The sequence below is a fragment of the Ctenopharyngodon idella genome, chromosome 10 (genome assembly GCF_019924925.1).
Source record: "Ctenopharyngodon idella isolate HZGC_01 chromosome 10, HZGC01, whole genome shotgun sequence".
Lineage (NCBI taxonomy): Eukaryota > Metazoa > Chordata > Actinopteri > Cypriniformes > Xenocyprididae > Ctenopharyngodon > Ctenopharyngodon idella.
The window spans coordinates 38,066,453-38,085,706 of NC_067229.1; the positions used below are offsets into that span (position 1 = coordinate 38,066,453).

General features: G+C 37.4%; 1 protein-coding gene across 19 annotated transcripts in view; it reads left to right on the plus strand.

Moving 5' to 3' along the window:
* Positions 1 to 19,254, plus strand: part of dlg2 (discs, large homolog 2 (Drosophila)) — a 246,565-nt gene that overhangs the window by 25,442 nt on the left and 201,869 nt on the right. For 18 of the 19 annotated variants that reach the window (XM_051909206.1, XM_051909209.1, XM_051909208.1 and 15 more), the window contains exon 4: positions 895 to 960. In XM_051909206.1, coding sequence (XP_051765166.1) covers positions 895 to 960 — 66 coding nt within the window. Of the gene's footprint in view, positions 1 to 894; positions 961 to 10,453; positions 11,245 to 19,254 lie in introns of those variants that run through there. The other variant, XM_051909223.1, reaches the window with a different exon arrangement.

The following is a 19,254-nucleotide window of genomic DNA, read 5'->3' on the forward strand; positions in this document are numbered from 1 at the left end:
CCTTTAAACGTTAGCATACAAACGTTAATTATTTACATAATAAAATTAACCAAAAAAATGCACTATTTTATGCTAATGGCTATGTCAGTTGTCATTGTGTCTTTTTTTTAAGGAAATTAATCCTATGTTCAGCAAGGATGCATTAAATTACTTTATTTATTTAAAAAAAAAAAGACATTTATAATGATACAAAAGATTTCTATTTCAAATAAATGCTGTTCAGTTTCCACAAAAATATTAAGCAGCACAACTGTTTTCAGCATTGATAATAATAAGAAATATTTCTTGATGTATCAGCATATTAGAATGATTTCTGAAGGATCATTTGAGACTGAAGACTGGAGTAATGGCTGCTAAGAAGTCAGCTTTGCCATCACAGCAATAAATTACTTAATTTTAAAATATATTAAAACAGAAAACAGTTATTTTAAATTGTAATAATATTTCACAATATTAAAGTTTTTACTGTATTTTTGATCAAATAAATGCGACCTTAGTGCACTATGTTATATAAGGGTTGATGTTGATACGTATGGCAACCTCTCTGTCTTCAGCCTGCCTTATACATTATACATTATTTGTTGACTTTCCAAGCAGAATTTTAACTTAATTCTGTGACTTAAGATAAAATGCTCTTTAAATAAATTTATAATGTATGTAAAAAAAAATATCTCCCTTGAAATCATGCTGTTAGTCTGAATATCCTCCATGCTCTTGCAGCTCACTTGCTTGTTTGAATATCAATGTTGAAGTGAATATCAATAAGATCAATATCAAATGTTACATTGACGTTCTAAAACAATACTCGTATGCTTAAAGTGAAATGCTTCTGGAGTCTACAAGACATTAGAGATGTTGATGACTTCTGAAAATTTGTGTCTTTTTACCCACCAGCTTAGAAAGGAGAGCTGCATGGAGCTGACAGTGGAGGAGCCTGCCGCAGGAACCACCAATACGGAGGTGAGAAACACACATAGTCTTCCCACATTCTGTTCAGTTTTCTGACAGATGCAGATTGTCATATGGCAGTGTTTACACCAGCTACGCATGAGTAACGCAGGCAGAGAGGTTTTTCTCTTCCCTCCTCTGGATGATTTATATCCATTTGGAGGGACGCCTCAGACTGTTGATAAGTGCTCTATCGATTAAACAGTGAGAGGTTTTGAGATGAGTTTTTCATAAGACAGCAATCCATTATCAGAATCAACATGCGGGGACATTTACTGAGTACTTGAATGTTTGTCACTTTAAATACTCACTTATTGCCTTTTCATATATACAGTATCTCACAGAAGTGAGTACACCCCTCACAATTTTGTAAATATTTTATTATATCTTTTCATGTGACAACACTGAAGAAATGACACTTTGCTACAATTTAAAGTAGTGAGTGTACAGCTTGTATAACAGTGTAAATTTGCTGTCCCCTCAAAATAACTCCACACACAGCCATTAATGTCTAAACCGCTGGCCACAAAAGTGAGTACACCCCTAAGTGAAAATGTCCAAATTGGGCCCAATTAGCTATTTTCTCTCCCCGGTGTCATGTGACTCGTTAGAGTTACAAGGTCTCAGGTGTGAATGGGGAGCAGGTGTGTTAAATTTGGTGTTATCGCTCTCACTCTCTCATACTGGTCACTGGAAGTTCAACATGGCACCTTATATCAAAGAACTCTCTGAGGATCTGAAAAAAAAGAATTGTTGCTCTACATAAAGATGGCGTAGGCTATAAGAAGATTGCCAAGACCCTGAAACTGAGCTGCAGCACGGTGGCCAAGACCATACAGCGGTTTAACAGGACAAGTTCTACTCAGAACAGGCCTCGCCATGGTCGACCAAAGAAGTTGAGTGCACGTGCTCAGCGTCATATCCAGAGGTTGTGTTTGGGAAATAGATGTATGAGTGCTGCCAGCATTGCTGCAGAGGTTAAAGGGGTGGGGGGGTCAGCCTGTCAGTGCTCAGACCATACGCCGCACACTGCATCAAATTGGTCTGCATGGCTTTTGTCCCAGAAGGAAGCCTCTTCTAAAGATGATGCACAAGAAAGCCCGCAAACAGTTTGCTGAAGACAAGCAGACTAAGGACATGAGTTACTGGAACCATGTCCTGTGGTCTGATGAGACCAAGATAAACTTATTTGGTTCAGATGGTGTCAAGCGTGTGTGGCGGCAACCAGGTGAGGAGTACAAAGACAAGTGTGTTTTGCCCACAGTTAAGCTTGGTGGTGGGAGTGTCATGGTCTGGAGCTGTATGAGTGCTGCCGGCACTGGGGAGCTACAGTGCATTGAGGGAACCATGAATGCGCGCATGTACTGTGACATACTGAAGCAGAGCATGATATATATATGTGAACTTTGTTGTGTGAGTGGGGAAAAATAATATTAACCAATAATATCATAGCCTAACATCCATTATTTAATCAAATTTTTGTTGAATAAAAGTCCTATATTTTTTTTTTTCTGTTAAATCTTCAGTTTCACTTGGAAATATGCCATATTACAAAACTTAAATACACTGTAAATCCACTTTATGTTGTCTTTATCTCTAACCCTTAACATACATTTGACTGTCTATTTCTTCTATAAAGTCCACGGTCTGGCTAATTCAGAGTTCATTTGGTGTATTTAGACAACAAATGAGATAGAGCTTATTGCAGTATTTAACTGCAGTATTAAAGTCTTCTGTGCAGCAGAGCTGAACGGTGACAGCAGTATTCATAAGTGACTCGTTCTCTTTTAGAGAAAGTTTTCTTAATTATCTCTACACTAATTGGCAAGGGAACTGCAAGCACCAACGGGACTTAAAATATGTCAGAGAAAAAAATGACACTTAATTTAATCCTCATTTAAATATCTGCCCTCTCAGAGAAGTTTGAATCCAAACCAATCAGAATGCCTATGATGACCCCTGCCCACCATCGAAAGCGCCTACAGTGGGCACGTAAGCGTCGGAACTGACCTTGGAGCAATGGAAGGTCATTTTCGTCCCAACGTGTTTTGTGCATCTTGAAAAGTCACCTTTGGAATGGTCTGCCGGTGTTTGTCTGCTTGTACTATTAGTGGGTGGCTTGTATCGAAAATTGAGCTGTGTGTGTGGAGCCTGATTCTGCCTTTTCGCTAGTACAGCTCCCATCTTGGAGGCGTGTTGATCTGCAGTAATTGCCACCACTGTCTAACTCAACCAGCTTGAATGCTCTCAGCATTTACACAGCAGTGAAAAACACTTATACAGGAACACACACTTATATTCTAAATCCATTTCTGAGCTAGAAGACATTGCAAAGGGAAATCAATTTCAGCTCATACTGCATAGTGCAACACGTCACGCAATTGCTCTCACCTTGTGTCAGTTTGAATTAGCATCCACACCAGTGGATGATATCATTCTGTTTATTCTATGCTAGTGTTGTCAAAAATATCGATTTGTTTCAATATCAATACTGAAATATCTGAAACGGTTCCAATACTCCTTTGCTGCACTATCGATACACCGATACCAGCTGCGCATTCTCACTCATTCTTCTCTCCGTCAGTGAAGTGACACACACCTGCTTGCTCTCACTCATTTCATTCACTCTGGTCGAATAGTGCTTGTATTGTGCATAATTTTAGTCATTCCCGCAGGTTTCTCACTCACACCAAAAGCGCATGCAGCCGTGCACCACTGATCTGTATAAGTGGCGCTCTCATAAAGCCGCCCCTCAAACAGCTCGTGTGTACCAAATTGACTTTTTTTTTCATGGCTTATTGTGCTTAAACAGTCAAATACATGCAAAATTATGTCAAAATGGCTATCTTGCTGAGTATCCAGGTAAATACAGTCAGTTTTGGAGCTTAAATATTTGAGAGAAAACACATGATGTGTATATATTGGATCTGTGCATAAGCTCTTAAAGGTGCTCTAAGTAGAATTTGAACAACGCTGTTGGACATTGTTGATATTTGAAATCAACCCAAACAAACCCAACCCTCTCTTCATTGCTCCGCCTCCAAAACTCACACTCCAATCCTAACCACCCTGCTCCGAGTCTCGAAGCCCAGCCCGATCGCCGCTGGCATGCGAGGTGAGTGCACTAACAATGACGCTAAACACCTCATTCTCTAGCGGTTGTCAGTGTGCAGTGGTTTAACAGCCAAACTTTCACTATCTGGCCACTGTTACACATGCAATGCGAGTGGATGTCTGTTTATCACAACTGACGCGCAACAAAATGCTTCACGAAAAACAAAGCGCAGTTGATGAACGAACGACAAGGAAGCACAAAAAATAAAAGTACGGTACATGATTAAATACAAAGCGTTCGTTGTTAGTCGCAAACAGCACAGCAGCTCCAGACAATCAAAACCCAGTGTTACTCACATGAGCGGGATCAAAGCAGCCTCCGCGTCTGTTTTCAGGCCTTCCCACTTAGCTCTCTCCAGCACTGGAAAGCTTTTCTAATATTAACGCGGGTCCTAAAGCGCTTGCCCAGGCATAAACCTTCATTCCAGTGATATTCTTTTGTGCATTTTTGTATTGTCCCATTTCTCGTTCTGCAGTTTTTTTCTTATTTTCAAATCTCCTTCTTGCTTGTTCTCTATCCTCGACCGTCATACGCCCCCTAATGCTGATTGGGTAGACGTTTGTGGTATTGGTCTGACTAACTTCCAAACAGTGTATTTGAAATACTACTGAGTCCACCTTTAAAGTGACAGCAGCCTAATAAACCTGCTGCTGTCTGTCATGTTAATCAAAGCACAAAAGACAGAGAAAATCACTCACTGCTTCTGACTGAATAACCTTTGTAACTTTAATTGTAAAAATGTAATTTTTACAATGAAAACTATCCAGTAGAGCTGCGCGATTAATCGTAAAAAGATCGCGATCACGATTCAAGCACCCACGCAATCCTACTTTATTAATGACGATTCTCTTTATTAATTAACGATTCTCCCGCGTCTATTAAACCTTTGACAAAATCATACCGGCACATTCAAATCTGTGCTGCTAGAACCAGAGAGAGCCGTTTTGAATCACACATTAGTTATTTCTGTGTTACAAATAAAAGTTAGTATTTAAACACCGATGTCTACGATATTGATCAAAATAGAGCAAACTACCTTTTGAAACTAACTTGGCACGTCAAATAACGGTTGTATCAATTACATCTAATTCCACTAGGTGGCGACAACTGACTGTTAAAAAATGTATTTGTCATTGAATCGTTCATTCAAAAGATTCGTTCAAAAACACTGATTCATCCAGCAATGAAACAAGTATTTATTAATGAGTCATTGAATTCATTCAAAACCATTTTTTAAATAATTCATTCAAATATTTTCCAGCAATTAGAGTCAGCAATTTATATTTTGTCAGAACCTCTAGTAAATAACATGTTATTTTGTTTGGTTGTATATTCAGAATCGTGGGAGAATCGTGATCTCTATTTGAAACCAAAAAATCGTGATTCTCATTTTATCCAGAATCGTGCAGCTCTACTATCCAGTGTTATTTTACATTTGATTACTTTCATTTCTGTAGTATTTCTTACATGAATACTACTGTTAGACCCACCTGAAAAGGTTAAAGCCATGTTTATTTAATTTGCCTCTTTATTCTATTGTATTTATTTGTGTTTGTTTGTTTGTGTTTATTTGTTTTTATTTTATTACGGTTTACTTGTCTTTTTTTTTTTTTTTTTTTTTTTTTTTTTTAGTAAACATAGTTCAGTGATTCAAATAAAACCTCCCTGTGCTGTGAGTGAAAGCTATTTCAACAAAATAACCCAAATGATCAAAAAATTATGAGATAATTTCTTTTTTTCCCACGCGGTATTGAAAATAGTATCAAATATCAATATTTTTCAAGGTATCATATCGAATTTGGAAATTCCAGTATTGTGACAACACTATTCTAAGCGTGTGCTGCAGTTTTGTTGTCTGTAAATGCTTGAGCTCTTAAAGCAGAATGGATTCTGATTTGCTGTCAATGTTTTGTTCCTCTGCAGGAAAAAAAAATGTTCTGAAAGTGGTTCCAACTATGTTGTTTCTCTGTGCTGTTATCATTATATTTGTGGTGTGGACTTTGCTATTCTTTTATATTTACAACATTTTTAGAGCTATATGTTTATTATGATAGTTATTGTCATTGATGTGAATGGGTCAATCTGTGTTATTAGTGACCCACATATACTCAAGGACTCTAAGTTTGAGACATCTGTGGCTTTTATGTTTTTGAAAAGAGGGCAGAGCCAATTATAGGCAAGCACAAAGACAAACCCAAATATAGCTGGAATAAAACAGAAAGACTAGATCTGTGGAAGTACAGATGTCAGGGTGGGGGATGAAATGAGAGCTTTTGCTTTTTCTGAATGAATCTGTGGCGACTCCCTCTTTTGTTACTTAAGTGGGACAGCTGAGCATCTTGAGGTCACTTGCAACACGCTCATAGATTCGCACACAAAGAGCCCCTGCGGCTCTACCAGAGAGAGGAGTACTGCTCGCAGGTGTGCCGTCTGTAATTGTTTACAACTGCCCTTTGCCTTAGGTGCTCATACAGTCACATGCACAATACACATACATTTGTTGAGTCGGATTGTAATAGTGTGTCCTGCTCAATCAGAGTCATCCACAGAAAAAGAGCTTAGACCGAAATAGCGAGGGAGTTGTGGAGACCATGCCTCAGGCCAAAATAAAGTCTTAATCTTGCTTACTAGAGAGGGTATCTTTGTGTATATTGTTAACCCCACTAAAATAGCATGTAGCGTGGATCGTGGGTTTGTCCTCTTGACCTGGGCGTGGGGGATTTGAGGGTAAACGCAGCCTGAATGATGAGCTTAAACTCTTAGTCAAAGTTTCAAAGAAAAATAAACAGTACTTCATGAGATTTAGCTTAAGACAGAGTATTCTATCCACATTCATGCCAATAAGTGTCCATTTGTATGTGTATTATAATTAATGTTAGGAGAAAAATTTGAGAGGTGATAAATAAATGCAACATAAATTTAGCTTTTCAGACTCAATTAAGTTACTATATGTGCACTGCAAAAAATATTTCTTTAAACAGTATTGTTGTCTTGTTTTCTAGTAAAATTATTTAAATGTCTATGAAACAGTATAAATTTACTGAAGAAAAACTGTATAACATAAAGACTTGTTATACAATTTTTTTTTTTTTCATTATAGTTTTGTCTACTTGTATCCATAAATCTAACAAAATGTAGTGAGGTTTATGCCTAAAACAAACAAACAAAAAATAATAATGACAAAAATAACAAAATATTGCCACAGGTGATCTATTCTTGTGCTTTGTTTTGGGTACGTTTGGTACACGTCTTAGTTTAGTTTCTTGTGTTTTGAGTCTGTTTCTGTGGTTTCTCATTGATTTTATTGGAGAACTTGTTCTGTTTTTCTGTTCATGTTTATCAGGTTTGAGTAGCCCGAGTTTCTTGTTTCTTGAGTGTGTGACAAATATACCCATTCATTCAATATATCATTCAAAACTTTTTTTTTTTTTTTCAAGAATCCTCTTTTGTTCACCTGCATTTATTTAATCAAAACGACAGCAAAAACAATAATATTGTGAAATATTATTACAATTTAAAATAACTCCATAATAATTCCATTTTAAATTCATTAAAATTTGTAATTTATTCCTGTGATGGCAAAGCTGAATTTTTTGCATCATTGTTCCAGTCTTCAGTGTCACATGACCCTTCATCATTCTAAAATGCTGATTTGGTGCTCAAGAAACATTTTAATATGCTTAATATTTCATAGGAAACAGTGATACGTGTTTTTAAGGATTCTTTATTTAAAAGTTTAAAAGTACAGAATTTATTTGAAATAGAAATCTTTGTAACATAAATGTTTTTACTGTCTCTCTCACACACACACACACACACACACACAAACTTTTGAACACTATTATATTCATACTAAAAATACAAAAATGATTAAGAAAATTATTTTTGCAATGTGGAACATTTGCTGCAAACAGTTAGACACAAAAGTAATTATGAATATGAAAAGTAAATATGAATAAAAGCCTACAGTAGCTAGAGGCTATTTTTTAATTTTTCAATTAAGTTCTAGCTTTTCTTGTCTCATACCTGAAGCAGTTTGTCTTTAACATACAGCAGCAGACTGATAACATTGTTTTTATTGTTTTAAAGTCCAATACTTGTCCATTAGTAACTTACTTTTTAGAATTTTGTGAAAATGAGGGGCCTTTCTTCTGGAAACAGGGTTAGCATTGTTAGCATAGTGGACAGTGCTTAGAGTTTATATAAGGAGAACACAAAACAAAACTTGGCGCTAAAACAAAGACTCGCTCGCCAAGTTCATGTCTGAGCATCTGCCTCAATGTCCTGCCGAGCTCGTTTCTCAATTATTCCCCCGTGTCTGTGGGAAAGTGTTGTGGAGAGGAAGTTAAAGTACTCAGTCTATTATGTGATCACTCAAAGCGGCTTTGAGGCCCATCTGATGAAGGGCTTAGTGTATGTGTGTGTGTATTTGAGAAGCGAGTCGTAGACCGTGTGTGCAGCAACCATTGAGATGATAGATGCAGAATGAAAGCCGTGATCAGGGTGCTGTTTTGCGAGGAGCTGGAATTGGAGGAGCGGGCAGTGTACAGACAGCAGGTAGGACTGACAGAAGAAGAGAAAGAAAAGAAAGACAGCAGGCCTGGGTACTGGGTAGTAATACAACTTAATCGAGAAAGGGAGGGGGTTGCAGTCAGCTGGTCAGCATATTGTTCTTGGTCATTTAAGAACTGCCGCTCCGTGCCAGACAATCCGGTGTCATCAGTTGGAAAGCCATGTGGAATTTTAAGTGCTTTAAGGTGCTTAGTAGATAAACTTTATGCATTTGTACAGATATGCTGTATGTCTGATGTTGTAGAGAGTGATACATGAAACACATAACCATTCTGATACATTGACTTGTAGACGACCCTGTATAATGTGCTCTTCCTCTTCTTCTTTTGAATCAGTTTCTGGTTCAAACATATATGGCTGAATTAAACCAGTATTTCCACTTGCCATTTTGTAGCGTTTAGTACAGTTGACAGAGTGGATCAGGTAGTCCGAGCTGGTGTGATTGAGTGGAGGCGGAGACCAATTTGCATATTCATGGTTCTGTGTATACTAAATGAGGCAAGGGTGTAGTTACATTCAAGCTATTTTAAGGCATGAAGAAATTATTTTCACAGGAAAAAACATTTAAGTATGTCATTTTGATTTTAAAGATGAGTTTTAAGGGATAAAATTATTGACAGCTGGGGGACGTTAAAGTAATTTTATCCATTTTGATTCACTGTGAAGTAAAGGGTTACCTTTTCATATTACCCCAAATCTCTCATTAACCCCTTAGTTGAGCAAATTTTGATGCAAAAACATTCCTCTACACCAGTGGTTCCCAAACTTTTTAGAGTGGAATAGAGATAGAGAAATATTCAATAGAGAAATATGCAATGATGGTAAAAACTAAGTGATACTTTTAAATATTAAACTAAAACCGCCAGTAGGTGGCAGCAAGTCATCGAGTCATTCATTCATTCATTCAGTAATGATTATTTATGAATGAATCATTGAATCGTTGACTCACGATTTGCTCAAAGCCGCAGAATTGTTCACGAAACACCAATGTGTGTTGTAGTTCTGCTGTGACTTTCGTTATAACTATTATAGAATAAATACTGACAATATTGTGTTTAAATGTACGGTTTTTTTTTTTTTTGACCTGTTGTGTAATAATCAGTGTTGCGTTTGCAATCATGTGGATAGTTGGGAACAATTGCATTCTTGTTCGTTATCAACATTAAATACAAGAACTTACACAGGGTATGTTTTTGTATCGAAGAAACTTTGAGTCTTAAATTGATCTCAATCCACTATCTGTGTCTATATTTGTTCTTCATGCGAGTAAGTGCTAAATCCTCACTTTTACAAATGTGCATTGTCGAGAACGGCAGTAATTTAGCACGATTTGCCAAGGCAGCAGACTCTGCATGCAACCTATCAAATGCATGCTGCTTGTGTGGACGCAGTCAGTTTTGACCTCAAAAGATGAGGTAATTTGATTGGATGTCATGGATTTATGACATTTTGCCAGTTAGACACACATGCTCGGTTTTAATGTTATTTTAAGGTAGGGTAGAATTAAACAAACTACTCAGAATTTTCTTCGTGTACCCCCTTCTGTCACCTCACGTACCCCAGTTTGGGAACCACTGCTCTACACTGATAGATGTCCAAGACCCCCTCAAGACTGAAATCACCTCTGCTATGGTTATGTTTTCTTCTTAAGACTTCTTCTCTTTTATTTTCTTGTCTTTTATTTAGTTGTTAATGGCACACAAACATTTCATGTTGTTATTTTATAACTGCAGTAGGCAGCTCTCCCCTCCTGTCTGTTTATTCATTTAAATTACTGGGGAAGGTCTTAATATAAAGAACAGATGTTGTGTGATGCATCAGGCCTGATGTGCCAAGCTTTGCTGAAGCATTGCTGCAGTTTCCTCTCTGTGACTGTTGTCTCTTTGTCTTGTACCTCACAATCATTCACTAGCCCTGTTCACTTAAAACTCGGGTTATTTGAGCTCACCAATGGTTCAGTGGTTTTCCGAGTCAGCCCAAAATAAACCTAGATTGATGTTGTCAAAATCAGCATGAACTGCTTACTCACTCCCCTCTCTTAAATCCTCCAAACTGCCCAGAAACATTCATTCTTACACTTCATTCCTCTCCACAACTGGCTTAAAACTGGCTTAGTTCTGCCTCAGATAACCAAAGGAGAAAAAAAAAAATTAACTCTCACACCACAAACAGTGACTATAATAGCTATTTTCACAATCGTGGTGCAGATTCTCCAGGCTAGAGAGGTACATCTTCAGCGTCTGTGAGAGGAGAGCGTGTCTGTTGTCACACGCATGGGTGTGCGCTTGTGCGGCGAGCTCCAGAGGAGGAGGGATGCTCTGTGATCTCAGCAGCAGCAGAGGCAGCAGTCTGAGCCCCAGCCATGCGGCTGAGCAGTGGATAGCGCTAACAAGCGCCGGGCTGTTGGACTACGGCAAGACCATGCCTGCACACAGAGAGGACTCGCGCCTCTGTCAGTGTTAGCTCCAGCCGTGCCTTTCGTTCCTCTCTCTTTCAATCTCTCTCTCCTCTCTCATCTCTCTCTATTTGTTAATGTGGTGCTGATGAAGGGGAAACTGGCTTGAGCTGTTTGGCTCAGAATGGATTGTCTGTGTATTGTCACAACTAAGGTAAGGAGTGTGAGAGAAGATGGGAATGAGTGTGAAAGGGAAGAAGCTTTTTTGTCATTCCAGCTGTGTGTACGTGTCGGCTGTTGAGAATCCGAGGGTGTTATTTGTGTGTTTTAAAAGAGACTTTTTAATATCTTTTTGGAACAGTATGTTCATTTGTTCAAGTGTTCTTTTACATTGTCGCTCCAGTGTTGCATTGCATCAGGATTAATCCCTTGTCGTGCGCTCCGTTGAGCCATCAAGGCGTAAACTTGTCGGAAACTTGCATTCACAGATAACGAGCCTCTCCATAGGCAACGGGGCTTTTAGCTCCTCACCACCGCTGGAGCCAGACACGTTGCTGGTGGAATACATTATTGATGGTCAGTCCATCAACAAACGGTGCAAGGCTTTATTGGATTTCCCCACCTTCATTGGTGCAGGTATCCGGATGTGAAGCCTTTTGAGTGGCATTAGAGGATTGAGAGTGCCAGTCTGCTAGCAGTACTTGAACTAATGGGGTTTATTTCACTGGAGCCAAGCTGCTCTGTTTACACGCTTCTAAATGTACAATATGAGTGATGTGATCTTTGCGTCTCTGTTTAGTTTGATGTTCTCTGTGGGTTTTTCAGTGAAGGAGGGCTTGTACCTAATGTGTAGACAGCTACCTCTTTCATTCACAATCAGTGGTGCAGATGCAATTCACCATCCTGTGAACTGAAATATTAATGTTTGTATTTGCGTGCTTTGTTGAATCAATGCTGGAAGTGCCATTGTGATGGTAATGTGGGCTCCAGCTTGGCTCTGTGCGGTGAATTCCAAATGCAGCCCTACTACACCTGAATGGCAAGCACTTTAATGCTGATTTTTAAATTGTCAGGGTCTTTTATGATACCCCTGAAAACTGCTGATTAATATTAGGCATCTTAATTTCTCTATACTATTGAAGTGCTATAGAGGTACCATGGTGCAGTGATTGTAAAGACTTTTACAGTGTTACAAAAAATCCTTTTTAAATACTGTAAATGTTATTTTAAACTTTGTTCATCAAAGAATCCTGAAAAAATTTTGTTTCCATGAAAAAAATATTAAGCAGCACAACTGTTTTCAACATTGATAATAATAAGAAATTTCTTGAGTACTAAATCAGCATATTAGAATGATTTCTGAAGGATCATGTGACACTGAAGACTGGAGTAATGGCTGTTGAAAATGTAGCTTTGCCGTCACAGGAATAAATTACGTTTTAAAAGATTTTAAAACAGAAAACAGCTGTAGTAGTATTTCACAATATTATTGTTTTTGCTGTATTTCTGATTTTCAAATAAATGCTGCCTTGGTAAGCATTTTCTTTCAAAAACATTAAAAAAATATTATCAACTTCTAACTTTTAAACAGTAGTGCACTTCAAAGAAGGACTACCATGGTACATGACTAAAAAACATTTACTTTATTGTTATTATTATTATTATTATTATATAGTACTTTTTGACATTTATTTACTTATAAACAACACAGCTGTCATTGTAGCTAAAGAGCAGATTTGAGGCCGGTCTCATTGGTAATCTTATTTTTTGTAAGTAATTAATTGTAAAAGTAATTGTAAGTAATTTCTGTTTTGAATATTGTTATAGAATATATTTTGTTCAGTAACAGAAGCAGAGTTTGTTTCCACTCAGCAGTAGCCAACTGTAGATATTAAGAGTGAACTCACCTGATTCACAGAAAGCATTCATCATTTGAACAGTTTAGATGCAATCAGTGCTTTGATGATGTAATAGAATCCAGTCCCAGCTGAACTGCTTGCTTACTCAGATTTTTGCTTTCAATTCTTCATTCACCCACAGGAATTATTTAAAGCTTTTTTCTTCAGTTGGACTTTGTGAATCATCGTTCATGCCTTATGAAAGAGAAGTATTTTCTGTGCTCTGAGTGGCTAGGTCAAGTTTTTATTAGAAATAGACATCAACTTCAGTTTTAATGTGTACCAAGCTCTAGAGAGCAAGTTCCCAGTGTAGCCCAATACATAATGTAGTGATAGCAAGTGCATCATACCAGGGCTCTTATTCCAAGTGACCAGGACATACTTGTTATAGTCACTATATATATATATATATATATATATATATATATATATATATATATATATATATATATATATATATATATGGTCAGGTCAAAGTGTCAAATTTGTATAATTTTTGGGTATAATATGTCACAGTTCACTTCATTTTGCTATCCTCACTTACATGAACTATAGTGTCCTGCACCCACTAGTAAAAAAAAATATATATATAAAATTATATCTAGTGTCTGAATAACTTTTGGTTTGACTGTTTGACTAATATATATATATATATATATATATATATATATGATGACTTTTGCTTTTCTGTTTTTCTTTACGGTCTCCTTCCTGCATCAGACTCTTCATTGAAAATAGCTGTTATTGCTATTAAACGAAGTTACTGACCCCAGTTGCACAAGATACACAGAGATGGCAACTGCTCAAGAAAACAGCCAGACTCGTTTAGGAAGCACTGAGCTTTGCGGTTAAAAGAGCACAATCCTGGCTTTGCAGCAATTTAGCAGTGTAATGATGCTATTGACAGAGATCTGGCTCATCTGTGGCACCCTGGGAAGCATAGCTCAGGACTCATAGGGTGAACCCCTACGTTTGGAAGAAAAGGTGAAATACAAGCGGGAACATTAGATGGAAAAAAACAGATACATCTCTCTGGACTTGCAGAAAACATTTTCTCTTTGCTTTGTTGCTGCTGGCTGATGCAAAGACTTAAGGTTGGCCTAGTTTGACCCCTGTGCTTTATTTGTCTATAGTTATTTTGCAACGAGAGATATAAAATATGATTAGTCTATATTGGATTAAACATTCAACACTGTCAAGGATTGAGGCATAAATATTAGTTACTTTTTTCCCCTCAGACTTACCCTAAAAAGTTAGTTATGAATACTTCTGAATAAACACTGAAACAAAGATGTATATCAGTGGCAGTATACTATTGTAATTTCTCTTTTCCAACCAATTTGTATTTCGAAACTTGTTCTATTGGGTTGGGGATATTTATTTATTTATTTTTTTACTATTGTAATTTCTCTTTTTGACATTGTTTCATAATTCATAATATTACTATAATATACGGAGCCCCTAAAGGGGCATGGTGAAGGAAAAAAATATGAGATGGAGGAAAAATTATTTGTCATTGCTTTTATTGATAATGTATTAATGTATTGGAGTAGATAAATAACTTTATAATTAGATTTAGAAGTTAATGCAAAACCTGTCTTATGTGCATTTTACGTTTTTTGTTGTTGTTGTTGTTACTTTTTTGGGTGTTGATTATTATATCTAAAAAATAAACAGCAACTGAATTTAATAATTTGGGCTCTGTTGTTAATTTCAAGGAAAAAAAAACAAAACAAAAAAAACAGTTTAACAAAAAAAGCAGTTTTATGTTTACTCTTCTCCCCGTGCTGTACCGAACCCGTACCGAACCGTGACTTCAAAATCGATGTATGTACCGAACTGTCATGTTTGTATACCGTTATACCCCTAATAAATACATTATATAATATATATAATATACTGATAATTGAGTGGGTGTGTATTTAAATGTGATTCAAGTGTTTTTGATTATGAAATCATGTCACAATTTTGAAAAAAATCTTAATTTATTTCTTAAGTTATTTCTTTCTACGTTTACATTTAATTTCCTTTCATTTTCATTGTTTTTTCTTTAGATTTTGTTTATATATGCCGTTAAAATTCCATAACATTTTTTCCAATAAAATTTCAAAGTTTTCTTAAATTACAACCCATTTGTTAAATTACAGGGAGGACAGGTTGGAAAGAGATCAGGAATACGAAACTTGTATTACCCATTTGAGTGGTACAGCAAGGTGTATTAGAGGAAACCCTATTTTACTTAATTAGTATGGATGTTCAGATTAGACGTCTGCATTAAAATTCAGAAAGTGATAAATTTATCATCGTTTCATAAAGAGGGAGACAGTCGCAGAGAGATCAAAATCTTGAGGGAATATCCTCCCTCACAAGAGCCAATTATATTGTACACGCTGAGAGTCATTATGCTGTGCTTCATCACAGGAAGTCTTTCCTTCAACAATGCCGTTGTCAGTCTTTTTTTTTTTTTTTTTTGCACTCTGGCTGTAAATATTTCGTGTGAGTTCTTTCTATTTTAAGTCACGGTGAAGTGTATACGCGCATCCAACGCCCTCCACCCCCTTCCTCTACTTCAGATGCACGCAACAGTATATCTGCATCTGTCTCTCTCTTTCTCTCTCTCTCTCTCTCTCTCCCTGTGACTGCCTCCACTCTCTTCTTGGTAGTTAATGTTACGTAATAGTTTGCGGGATGCACTCAGTAGGTTATGGCTGAGAGAATATCATCCCACACACACGCTGTGTGATGCTGGGTGTTTGTGTGTGTGTGTTTCAGTCCCCCATCGCAGCTGTTTTTAGTGGTGTGGACAAAGGTGATGTAATGACGATCTCTGCCTCCACCCCAGCAGGGCAGCTTTTTTTTTGTTCACCCTCCTCTCCTCCGCTGGACAGTGTGGGATCTAGGGTTCATCTGCGTAGGAAAAACTCATAGATTTTTTTTTTTGGCCCACAAGGCCACTCAATCTAGTCTCTCTTTAGCTTTAGATGGAGTTGAATATGTCTACAGTTCTTTTGTTCATTCATTCAGGCGGAGGTGTAAAATTTGCAATGGACATTGCCCACATGCTTTGAAGAGTTTTAACACTTTATGGTTTATATTGTCTCTTACTCGATATGTTGCTGATGCTGAATACTCTCGCATAGCCAGACCTTCACACTGATGGCAGAAGGTCTGGGCTCCATAGCAGCCTTCATTGGCCAATGACTGCCCAAACAAGTCATCTGACCGACTTTTAAAGCAGTCAATCAAAGTTAGTTTTGTTCAGCGTCATGTTTAAGGGCGTGGAAATGTGAAGTCAATGTCCCCACAATAACAGACGTACAATTCATTCAAGAATGTTGTGTAAGTTTACTGCAACAATGGCGCAACAATGGTGCCGTGAAGTTCACGTACTTTTGAAAATCCAGCGTTTAATTGATCCTGGTAAGTACTCAGCATCACAATTGTAAAAACTACAGATTTAATCTTCCATACAGGGATTTGGTGTCTGGACGACTTTGTTTCCAGGTGGACCGTTAAAGAATGCGACACACACATCTCCCAGAACTCCTGAAATGTTTCCCATTTTGTGTGCCATGTGCATCAGACATTCATCCAACGTCCCATGGGCGTGATGTCGGAGGCTAAGGCCCCGTTTACACTAGCGCGTTTTTATTTTAAAATGCATAACTTTCGAAAACGCTGCAGAGCCTGTTTTAGTTTGAAAACGCCGGGGTTTTCAGTTGCGTTTCAGTGTAAACGGACCAAGACGGAGACTTTTGAAAATGATGGCGTGGCTGCCCACGTTCGCTGTGTGTATCCTTGATGACCGTGTAAACAATAACATGGAGACTGAACTGCAATCTTTGCTGGCTTTGTTGTCATTTTTAGAAGCCATTGTGCAGTTAAACTGCAGTTTTTAATATTGCAGCTACCTACATGCCCAAGAGGCAACTGTTTACACTTGTACGCACATACCCAGTGTGCACGAATGGTCATGTGACATGCGTTTTCGGTCGTGTAGTGTAGACGGAGATCGTTTCTGAAAAGCTTTGGAAACGGCAGTGTAAACGAAAATTGTTTTCATTTTAAAACGCAGTGTTGAAACGAAAACGCACTAGTGTAATCGGGGCCTGAGACTACTGAATAGGACTGGGAAAGTTGGGAATATTAACAAACAAATTAAAACCTGGAATGATTTTCGTTGTTTGTCAATGTCTTTATTGTTCATCAGCTGGAAAAAAAAAAAAATGTTCTGAAAGTGGTTCCAACAATATTGTTTCTCTGTGTCGTTATTGTTAGAGTTGTGGTGTGGACTATATTTCACATTTAGAACGATTTTTAAAACGAAATCTTTATTGTTATCATTTATCATTCTTGGTGTAAATGGGCCTTTAGTGTAGATCATCTAAATCAACATAATATGGACCAACAGAGGTTTATCCCTCTCAGAATGTTTTTCCATCATTTTTTATGGTGCAACCTGTGGAGGAACCACATTAATACATAATACATAATTTAATTAGTCCTAGGGTTAATGTGAGGCTGGTCTCTAGATCAGGTTGTAGCTTTGCAGTACTGCTGAGTTCAGGATTGTAGAAAAGCCATTTTGCATCTCTGAGAGCCCATCCTAATCCTCTCCTTACATTTTGAAGATGCACCAGATATTTCCAGAGCCAGTAGTGACCTAAGGCCAACCATGAATACAAGATGGTTGAATGTAGGGTAATTAGTAAGCAAAGAGTCTGGAAGAGGCTACAGACAATAATAATTTAAGCTGTACTGAAATACACTGTTATACAAATGTTTTTAATGTTTTTGAAAGTCTCTTTTCTGCTCACCTGCATTTATCAAAATCATTCCAATATGCTGATTTGTTGCTTAAAGGGTTAGTTCACCCAAAAATTAAATTTCTGTCATTAATTACTCACCCTTGCGTCGTTCCATACCCATAAGACCTTCGTTCATCTTCAGAACACAAATGAAGATATTTTCAAGGTCCAGAAATGTAGGAAAGATATCATTAAAGTACACCATGTGACTGCAGTTTCCTCAATTTTATGTAGCGAATCGAGTACTTTGCCCAAAAAACATAATTTACCACTTTATTTATGGAAATATTGATCTGCAACGTGCGTTCACGAGAGCAGACATTTTGTTCACGCGAGAGCTGACATTGTTGCGTGAAAAATTAAATTGTGTTTTTTTGCTCAAACAAAGCACTCGTGTCACTTCATAAATTGAGGTTAAACCATGTGATGGATGTGATGGAGTCACATGGAGTACTTTAATATGATGCCTTTACTACCTTTCTGGACCTTGAAAGTAGTTTCATTAGATCTCTAAGAGGGACGGAAACCTCTCGGATTTCATTAAAAGAATCTTCATTTGTGTTCCGAAGATGAACGAAGGTCTTATGGATGTGAAACAACATGAGTAATTAATAACAGAATTTTCATTTTTGGGTGAACTAACCATTTAAGAAGCATTTCTTCTTATTATCAATGTTAAAAACATTTGCACTGCTTAATTTTTTTTTTTTCTTCCCAGGATTCTTTGATGAATAGACAGTTCTTATTTAAAATTACATTTACATTTTGGATGCTGTCATTGTTTCCAAATGTGTGATATGTATGTGTACAGACTCAAACTCTGAATGAAATCAAGAATGCCTAGCCTTCGTTAGTGTAATTTGACAGATCTTTATTACCTTTATTGTACTTAACTGTCATAGTCCTCACACAAAACAAGGACCTTCAGACATCAGGAAGATTGCTCGCAGCAGGCAGTTCAAAATGAATTTTTGAAGGCTGTGGAATTGTTGCAAACTTTTGCACCTTGATGGCTGTGTTGACGGCTCTTTAAAGGAGATGAATAAAGTTCTTTGATAGAGTTTACTGTGCTGAGAAAAAAAAATTCTTAAACTAATTTAAACTCTGCCTACTTGTTTGTTTGTCTCAACACCATACACAGAGATCATGCTTAAGAAACCTGTTTGAAAGCAGATGTTATTTCTGAAATTCTGTCTGGTGCTGGAATTTCCACTAGTGGTTCATATATTGTGGTGCAGGGAGCTTTAACATGCTCACTTTTATGCACTTACGGCAACCCTACTGGGTACATAATCAATTCTGTGGCAGGATATGCAAAAAAATGTGGTTCCCTGTGGTTTTATGGGAAATAACTCCTGCAGTGTGACAGCAGTACAGTGATGGTTATGTTGTTACACCATTGTGTAAGATTGCCCCAGTTCTTCCACTGACACCTCACATAAAGTGGCATGATTACACAACCCTGAGGAGTTTTGAAGAGGACTGTTTGTAAGGCGCTTAATGAGGTAATAACTGTGA